This window comes from Toxotes jaculatrix, chromosome 23 (assembly GCF_017976425.1).
Source record: "Toxotes jaculatrix isolate fToxJac2 chromosome 23, fToxJac2.pri, whole genome shotgun sequence".
NCBI classification, from domain to species: domain Eukaryota; kingdom Metazoa; phylum Chordata; class Actinopteri; family Toxotidae; genus Toxotes; species Toxotes jaculatrix.
Genome location: NC_054416.1, coordinates 14,830,028 through 14,839,733, shown reverse-complemented (window position 1 = coordinate 14,839,733; position 9,706 = coordinate 14,830,028). Strand labels below are relative to the sequence as shown.

The window sequence follows — 9,706 nt, the reverse complement described above, 5'->3', positions numbered from 1 at the left end:
CATCCAAACCCGGATGACCCCCACGTGTGTCCCGTCGTAAATGATGGATCAGTGTTCATCAAAATCCAAATGTGCCATCTTCAGTCCAAGACTGTATTCTTGCCCTAACCGTGACTTCTTCTCCACCTCCACCTCCCTTAGCCCACCTGGGGAGTAAGGGACAGGCATATAACAGATCAGAAAATGCTTTTCCTGTATGTGCTGTTGTACAGGAGCCTGTTTGGTAGTTTAGCCTGGCAGACCTGCTGGATACCATGTGGGGACCATGAGAACTGTCAACCACCGTAGCTGCCTGTGTGTTTTTTCCCTACGGGTCTCTGATGCATGTCGAGATTTTGGACATTGAAGATAAATGTTAATGACGTTTTCACACCCAACCTGTTTGGTTTGGTTTAATCGTACAGTTCGTCTGGGCTGATCCGAGACTGTTTGAAAAGAGGGTCTTGGTTCTGGTGAGGCTTGTTTGTGGTCTGAGAGCAAAGGGTTAAGCCACACAGCTGAAGAATAAGGAAACACTCTTTCTCTCTGTTGCCTTTAATGAATGCATGAATGTGGCAGACTACACACATGAGCAACATCATAGAATCTGTCAAAGATTGGATAATATGATGGTTGCTTTTGGGTAAGTGGCCAATCATGGCCTTTGGCTTTTGTCTCAAAGAAAACTATAAATTATACTCAGCCCAAACCCTCAGAGGCCCCAGAAGCTTAAAGTACATGGGACAGTTAGTTTGTGGTGATTTAATTACCTCCAAATTTGTTTGCACCAATTAAAGTGACCGTATGTGACCTTTTTCCTAATATTTTGTAGTTGCCCCAAAAAGATATATCCCATATCTCTGTGGAGAGGTGCTGTTGGAGGTCTTTGCATAGACAGAGAAGGCCAAAGTCTCCCAGCTGTCAGGTGGTGGCATCTCCCAGCTGCCAGTGAATACAGGGACTCTTCTAGGTAATATTAGCTGCCGGAAGACATCGCTGTGGATGACCCACCGGTTGGCATGTGACAGGCTGGGGGGGGGGGGTTTAAAACCTTTAAATTGGTTTGTTTCTTTGTTTCTGGACCTGTGAGCAGCTACCTTTTGTAGTCTGCTAATTCTACCCTTTTGGTTGTTTTGTTTTTAGGTGCTTGAAGCAGTTATTATATTATCTATTTTGCCAGCTATTTTTCAAGCGTTTGGCAGCTCTAACTGTTGCTTTTATCCTGGATTATGTGTTTAACTTCTTGGTACTTTGTTGCCAGTAGACTGGTCCATGTTTGCCATTGGTCATATGGTGCAAACACCGCCCCTCTCAGGTGAATAGTTCGGGGAAACCTGGGTTGACTTAACAAGTGTTTCACCGGTTAGCGTGATCCCGGCTGTTAGGTTTGATGCAGCCTGATAATGAGAAGGTATCCAGGGTAACTTTCTTTGTAGTACAGGCCCCAGGGCTCTAGGGGGAGTGATGGACAATACAGATACTTCATCAGACTTTAGATAACCTAAACAAACTGTTTGATATTTTTCAATGCTTAAATGAACCATTTAGATTTGTAATACGTCATCAGGGTGTCCAAAAAATGCCTGTTTGGGAATTTGCTGCGGCGTTTTTCGGATATGAATGAGACCGGCTCTGAAGATGACCGAGCCGGTCAAAGTAATTCAGTCATCCCGGGGCGGGGGGGGGGGGGGTACGTTTGGTTCTTGACCGCTTCCTCTGCTTGCCTGTTTGGAAATATGTTTTAATTCCTTCCGGATAATGAGTCTCAGAGTTAAAATAAAAGTATTTGTTGCTGGAATTTTGTCTGAGAAGATGAAGCTGAATGCATAACAACCTGCCTTTTGGGGTTTTATATTTAAACACACACTATAGAATTCAATGAAAATAAAAATATATAAACGAATATTAATTTAGTCAGTGCTGTGTATATTAACTTCCGCCTTTTTTGTTTGTTTGTTTTTGTTTTTAACATACCCTATATTGAATAACACCTGTTCTCACAACTGTAAGCATTCACAGTCTGTTAGTTTCTTCTTTGTGTGTTTTGGCTCAGAGCAGTGGGATGATTTGTACACAATCTTTTCCAAGAGAACTTTGCTAAAAAAAACCCCACCGATTAAAAAATTCCAAATCCGATCACAACAGTTGATAATAATTGATTATTAAGATGCTTGTGTGCCTGGAAAGGCTCCGCTCTTCCCCGCCTCCGCCATCAACAAGTGTCTCGCGCACCGTCGGGGGGCCTTTTCATGTGCAAATGCACGCGCACGGGCAGAAGCTTTTCGCTCTCCCATTGGTCCAAACCCGGCTGACTCCACGAGCGCAGGAGAACTTTTGGAGCGAGGAGACAGATGAGTTTAGTGTGTGAGCTGGACGCCTGACAAGTGGTTTTCCGCCGAGAAGAGTTTGAACAGGACCGAGGAGAGGCAGCTGCTAAGTTTGGAGGCCTATCTTCAGTTTATTTTACAATCAAAGTAATGACTGCCACAAACAGACTTTTAGGAAAATTTTAAATAAGCGGTCGTCCGTTGCGGTCTGTTTGGTCTGCTGGCTGTGTTGTGGGTAATTAGCTAATTTGGATCACTCGGCGCTCCCGGTTAAACCTGTAGGGAAACCTGGTCGCAAGTCGCCAGGTGGACGGCGACCAAAAAAAAAAAAAAAAGCTGCTTCAGCGTTCCAACTGTTCTGTAACTCAACTTCATTTGACCACATTTGTCCAACATGTACAGCATGATGGAACACGAGCTGAAGCCGACCGGCCAGCCCCCTTCTCATCAGACCTCCCAGGGAATGTCACCGGTCACCGGCAACATGACCGGGAGCATGGGGAGCAATGGCAACTCTCACCCGGGCTCCAAAACGGCGTGTGCACCTGGAGTCGACCCCATGGATAAAGTTAAACGGCCCATGAACGCTTTCATGGTCTGGTCCAGGGGACAGAGGCGTAAGATGGCTCAAGAAAACCCCAAAATGCACAACTCTGAGATTAGTAAGCGGCTGGGAGCGGAGTGGAAACTCCTGACCGACGCCGAAAAGCGGCCCTTCATCGACGAGGCCAAACGGCTCCGGGCAGTCCACATGAAGGAGTACCCCGACTACAAGTACAAGCCACGCCGCAAGACAAAGCCCCTGCTTAAGAAGGACACTCAGGTGGGCAAGTACCCACTGTCAGCAGGGAACCTGCTGGCGGCGGCGGCGCAAGGGCAAGGTGGTAGTCCGAGGATGGAGAGCTACGGCTGGGGTCCCACCGGGGGGTACGCGGGCATGCAGGGCGAGGCACTCGGCTACACGCAGCAACTACACCGGTATGACCTGTCAGCTCTCCAGTACCCACCTACAATGGCGGCGGCACAGACGTACATGAACGGAGCCAACTCGTACAGGTGAGCCGTGTCTGTTTGGGAAGGTTCTCCTGAAACTTTAAGGATAGGTCTGTTACAGTGTATCTTTACCCCGTGAAAAGTGTCCAGCCACGGCCTACAATTAAGAGCAGTTTGCACGTTAACTTCCACGAATTTGAAAATACTCCAGGGTCGCACTGAAAAATATTAACATTATTAAAATAAAATAAGGTTCCCTCTGCTATATATATATATATATATAGTCAGTGTTTGGGTTTTTTTTTACACAATGTTGGAAGAAAACTTTATGATAATTTAATGACAAATGGCCAAAATTACACCTCTCAAAAAAACTCAAGGCCTCAATTTACAGGGCGCACCTGATGTAACTAACTGACTTGTTCGAGAGCACTTAGACATGAAACTTTAATCAGGTAGAGATGTTGAGATAAAGTGCATTCAGTCCCATTGAGTCACTGAGAAACTCTGCGTATGTTGGAACAACAGGCTTCAGTCTGTTGCCTACTTGTTATGCATGTGACACTCTGTTCTGGGTTGGGTCCTGCCTGGAATGTTGATCAGGATGACTTGATGGCAGGCAGGACTGCTCTGTGTGTGGTCCTCTAACCACAAGTCCCCCATTCCCTCAAACCATTGTCCCCAGTTACACTTCTGGGCCTGCGCCTCCTGCCATAGGTCTTATTTTCCTGCGAAATATGAAAACTCAACACTCAATGTTCTGGTGTGAAGGTGGATGATAATGAAATGAATATCTGTCATCTCCATGGGCCCTTTGAAATTTTTTTTTTTCCTCTGGCAGGTGACTCCTTGTAAAATGTCCCAAACAGATGTTGTCATGTCTGTTATCAGTCACTTTCTTGCCAGTTTTACATGTTCAGAGGTCTGAGTCATTTTAGAGACCCAACTTGTTGATGCCCATCCTAGCCCACTGAATCACAGTATCTCGGGTCAAACGTTAAAGCAAGAAGCAAGATTAGTGAGAGCCACCTATCACATATTGAGTGGTAAACTTAAATTAAAATAGTACTTTTTAATATTTTTTGCTTTATTTAAATTTTCTTTTCTTATCAACCTAGAGCTTATTAGTGGTGATTAGATAGGTGGAAAATAAGTCACGCTTTTTTTTTTTTGGCTCAGAGGAAATTTGAAATGAGTGGGACATTGTCTGCTGGCAGGTGTCTCCCCAGTCTCCCCATCTCCATGACTTCTGGGTGCTTTTCACTTCTCCCTCTCCTCAGTCGTCTTTGGAACTGTTGTGTCCCCCGCAAACCCAAATGCAACAGGAGGGTTTTAGTTCAAAGTTTCTAAATCCAAAAGACCAAAGACGTGACTGTGACCTGAAGTAAAAATTTTTTGCAAAAGACATATTGTGATATTATAACATTATTTTCTTGTGATAAATAATGTTCAGACTGAAGAGCAGAGGGTGTTTGACCGAAGGGGGGCCGCAGAGTTCGGAGGTGGCATTGTAAACTAGGCTGGCTTTGATCATTAGACAAAAACATACAGCAGTTGCTCAGCCTGATCCCTGGCTCTGTCTCAACCCGCAGGTGCTCACTCTAAATAATCTGCCTTGGTTTTGTAGTCTGACTCATGGACTCTCTGCATGTTTTAAAGGTACAAGCAGCAGTCTTTTTTTTTTTTTTTTTGAGAGGGTCGAAATAGCAACACCACCATCTTATAAAAATCCTCCATTACAAGTGAAAGTCCTGCATTTAATGTGGCAAAGTATCAAATTTAATTAATCTGAGCATATAAATGAAAAGTACATTTAAACATACTGTTATATGGAGCTAAATTGTGTTGTATGTGGTTGTGCTGGGGTTTAGTTAAGATTCCATATAGCCTCTTCTTCTTCTGGGCATTCTTCAATGCATTTTACTGTAAAGGTCAGAATACTGGTGCACTCAGAATTTAGGGGCAGCTGGTTTGATCACAGTGCTTCAGGGAGGATCTCCTGCACACAAATGAATCTGGGAAGCTGGGAATAAAACAATTAACCTGAGATTGTGCTCTCTACATTATCTACAGCCATAAACAACCCAAAACTGAAGTAAAGCATGAGTAAAACTGAATGACCTTAAGTCTCAGTTCATTAGTTTTAATACTGCTGATTTGGGGCAGTTGTTGTCGCAAGACATTCAGAATATCAGGTGTTTAAACGCTGGAGATAAATGTGAGTTCTGATGTTCAATTTTCAGCATCTGCTCCTGTAACACTGCACAACTGGAGACAGCGGACGTTGTCCCGCTGGCTTCACTGTGTCAAACAGGTCCATCACACATTTACGTCACTTAAAGTGAAATCAGGAAGCTAGTTATGAAAAGCTACGGGAACGAGAGGGATGGTTTTCTGATGATGTCTAATTTGTACCGTCTCCTCCTTCCACACAGCCCCATGTCCTACAGCAGCAGTCCCCAGCAGCCGAGCCCCGTCACCATGTCCATGGTGAAAGCAGAACCGGTGTCCCACTCGCCCCCGACGGGAACTCCAAACCACCACCGCGGGCCTTTGCAGGGCGACCTCAGGGACATGATCAGCATGTACATTCCCGGCCCGGGAGGGGACACCAGCGACCCCACGACAGCGCAGAGGGGCTACACCAGTGTCCAGCAGCACTACCTCACTGGAACTGTCCCACTCACACACATCTAGGACTGATAGTGGGGATCATGAGGGGTGGGGGGGGTTGGACTGTAAGCGGGAGAACCAGAAATGCTCATGATGCACAGCTGGCTGGACAGGAGATGTCTGGTGTGTGTGTGTGTGTATGGGGTGGGGGGTGGGGGTGGGTGGGGTTAAATAAGGCAAAGCAAAGAGACACAAGGTGTGAAGGAAAAAAAAAAAAACCTTCTATCCTGCTTTCAAGTAGTCTCACAGTTCCACATGTGTCTGCAGCTACAGACACACAAGCGGCAACTAAATGTTTGCATCGCTGAAAAGCTGTTTTTCTACCTCTTTGGTGCCACTTCAATTCAAATAAATGACACAGACACACACACACACAGCGGAGACTCCTCCCTGCCCACCATCCTCCAAGCAGACTTCTCTCCATGCAGTGAAGATGACGGGGGGGGGGGGGGGGGGGGGGGGCGAGGGGAGGGCAATGTCTGTTTATTGTGTACATATTAGGAAATGTTACTGTGTCTTTTAATAATTTTAGAACCAATCCAGACTGAGTCAGAAGTTTCCTTAAAACAACCCAAAACACTTGTGACACTGGCACTGATTCCAGCTCCACCGTACCCCGTCAGTGGTGAGGGACCGCCGTCCTGCTGCGATGGAGGTGGAGTGCCGCAGGGTGGGGGTGTGGCGTGGGGGGGGGGGGGGGGGGGGGGGGGGTTTGCCGGTGGTCGAAAACGGGAAGGAAATGCACAACTTGAATAACAGAGCCGTTTTTTTTTTTTTTTTTTTTTTTTAATGAACTCTTTGTGCCTTGGCTTTGGTTTAGTCCTCTTGTATTATTATTATTATTGTTTTTTTTCTATTTTAACTGATGAAATCCTGTTGGACGGCACGGAAGACACCTGTTGGACAATCAGCAGCAGCAGCATCCACAGGAAGTGAACGGAAAACGGCTTCTGCGTAGAGAACCAGCCTGGTTCCACGTTCTGCAGCGTCCCCAGAGCATGAGAAGATCTGCGACGCTGTTGTTTTTTTTTTTTTCTTGCTGCATGTACAAGTTTTTATTTGCTATAATTAGTTTTATAGATTTGACCTTTCGATGTAAACGTGTGGATGATGTGTTGTTCTGGCAGCATCCTGAGTATTCACCGTCACTTTGCTGTAGACAGGAGTTTGTATTGTTTCTGCGCTTCTCATTATGTGAATGGAATTTAATAGGAAATACTACATTTCACTTGTTTTATTCCAACAAAAAGCAGATTAAGACTTGCAAGTTACGTCTTCCACCACATACACTGGGTTGAGTAAAGTGCTTTTTTTTTTAATGACTTTTCAAATGTTTGTGTTTTTCCAGTAAAGAGAATGTATCACAGGAAGTTTCAGACTAAATCTCCAGCAAACCTTCATGTTGTTTCTTTTGCGGTGGGTAAAATTCTATCAATCTACAAAAATAATAGAACAGTGTTTTTAATGCTGGTTCTTTCAAACTGACAGTATTTGTTCTTCTGTCTCTCAGACTGTCTGCTGTCTGCTTAGTGCTGCTATGGACCTAAAGGAAACTTTTTTTTTTTTTTTTAATTTACAACCTACAAAAACTCAGTATTGAATGTGATGGGTTTTGTTTTGTTTTTTTTTGTTTTTTTAAATCTGGACACTTCTACAGTTTTAAGCATTACTAACAAAAAAAAAAAAATGCACTGGAAACAGATGCCTGAGTTACTTTTTGAAAAAGGGAGAGCAGTTCTATTAAAGTAATGTATGAATGTTTACATTGATACCCAAGTATTTGAAAACTTAACTTTTATACTGACTTTTAGAATGAATTGTCTTTGTATGTAAATGCTGCCTTGTACTAGAGTTACTGTATGTAGCATTCTTGTAAATAATGTATACATTTTAGGCTCTTATACTAAGAGTCTTGATTTTTTTTCCTTTTTTTTGGGGATTATAAAAAAGTTTTTGTTGTGGCATTCATGACAATATTAATAAAGTACAAATCCTTTTTTCATTAATGTCATGTTAAATGTCTCAGTGTCTGCTTTTAGTTTCAGAACATCATATATCCACACACTTACACATATATATATGTGAGATATACATTCAGTGACCGCTTTATTAGGTACACGTGTGCAGTTTCAGCTCTGTCCACTCACAAGCTTTTTCTGGAACTCCCAACCCTATGGTTTATCCCCTTCAACACATGTAATTAGTTAATAAAAGTGAATTTAGTTGGTATTTTAACACAGCTGCAGGCCATTTTCAAAGCAGGCTGATTTTTACATGTATTTTCCTCTTACCCTTTCACTGCATTTGACTTGAAAGTCAATTAGAAACCTTTAAACACTTGCTACAAATAAATGATCACAGCAAGCAGCAAATCTGCATTAGTTTTGTTTTTAGCTAAAACGTGTTAGATTTTTTTTTTTTTTTGGTGCACATTAAATTCAGGTTGTGAGTGCAGGTTGATTAGAGAAGTGTGCACTTTATTGCAGGCTTAGTGTCTTCAAAAAGACAGGTTGTCGTGTCCCTCAGGAATGAATTAAAAAATCAGGGACAAACCTGGAAGGGGAGACTGAATTCAAAAATCTAAAAGTCATCAGGATGTTCATCAAGACGAAGGATGCCACCCTGTTAATGATCTGATGGGTCAGAAGCTGAATCACTTGGCCTGAACATCCCTTCCTCCTCAAGGTTGAACATGGAATTTGGAAAAAAAAAAAAAAAAAAAAAAAAATTTGGTTGTTTTATTTTCTCATCATCATCATGGCTTCAAAAACCATGACCTCATCCATCCGGATCATTAGAGAGAAGAACCAGCAACCAGAGCCCCGCTTTTCACAGGCGGAGCCGTCAGCGGCTCTTCCCCCGGGGCCGCCTCCGAACGACCCCACGCACCCCGCCCCCTCCCCCCCGGACAAAAGTGAACATTAGCGGTAGAACATGAAGAGAGAGAGAGAGTGGGAAGATGGTGATGGCTGAGGGTGAATGGCTGAGGGGGGGAGGTGGGGGGGGGGGGGGGGGGGGGTGCCCAGAATGATTTAAAGGCCGATTATTTACTTTCTTATCTTTACTCTCTTTTAAAATTCACTTTCCCTGTTCTCTCTCTCTCCCCCCGCCCCACTCTCCTCCTTTTCACCCCCCCACCCCTCACGTCTCTCCACAGAGAAAGCGGGTGGATGGCCCGCTCGTAATTGGCCGTTTCGGAGGCGCATTGTCCGCGGCTTTTCAGGCCGCAGGTGCATATAGTAAAGCCGGAGTCTCTGCTCCTCCCCCGGGCGTCTTTGTTCCCCTCTCCCCGCTTTGCCCACTCCCCCGCCGGGCAGAAAATTAGGGCTGCTTTGTGTGTGTGTGTGTGTGTGTGTGTGTGGGTGGGTGATTTGGTGGTGGGGGGGGGGGTGCTTCGTCCTCAGGCTTAACCCTTTCACCGACCGCCGCCTTTCTCATGGAAATGGGAAAGAACCCCGCACTGGCTAATCGGTCAGTGAGGGGAGGGGGGGGGTGTGGAAAAGATGCGGGCATCAGGATCAACAGGAGGAGGAGGAGGAGGAGAAAGGAGAACAGATGCAGGGGGTGGAGGGGCTTCTCAAACTTCTCCACACATATCTGAACTGTGACTACATTTCATCGGTGGTGGGGTGATAGTCTGCATCATAGTAACATTTATACTCAGAAACTTTCTAATGAAGAGGTTATCTAGTGATGTACTGTACTATTCCTAGAACTGAACCCCCTGAACTCCA

At 44.7% G+C, this 9,706-nt stretch overlaps 1 protein-coding gene and 1 long non-coding RNA gene across 2 annotated transcripts; both read left to right on the top strand.

Moving 5' to 3' along the window:
• The first annotated feature begins 2,330 nt into the window (after window positions 1–2,330).
• On the top strand, window positions 2,331–6,051 carry sox19b (SRY-box transcription factor 19b). The gene is made up of 2 exons (XM_041031539.1): window positions 2,331–3,362; window positions 5,735–6,051. Exons 1-2 carry the CDS (start codon window positions 2,701–2,703, stop codon window positions 5,994–5,996), a joined length of 924 nt encoding a protein of 307 aa, XP_040887473.1. The 5' UTR covers window positions 2,331–2,700; the 3' UTR covers window positions 5,997–6,051.
• Window positions 6,052–6,149: 98 nt separating this feature from the next.
• Window positions 6,150–7,780, top strand: LOC121177284. The gene is made up of 2 exons (XR_005893207.1): window positions 6,150–7,388; window positions 7,483–7,780. It is a non-coding gene; the product is annotated as an uncharacterized LOC121177284 (long non-coding RNA).
• Window positions 7,781–9,706: the final 1,926 nt, after the last annotated feature.

Bases quoted from the DNA above. Each gene is read 5' to 3' on its own strand.
- sox19b (XM_041031539.1), top strand. From the start codon at position 2,701: ATGTACAGCATGATGGAACACGAGCTGAAGCCGACCGGCCAGCCCCCT. The intron at 3,363-5,734 runs GTGAGCCGTGTC...CCTTCCACACAG, and splicing joins AACGGAGCCAACTCGTACAG to CCCCATGTCCTACAGCAGCA.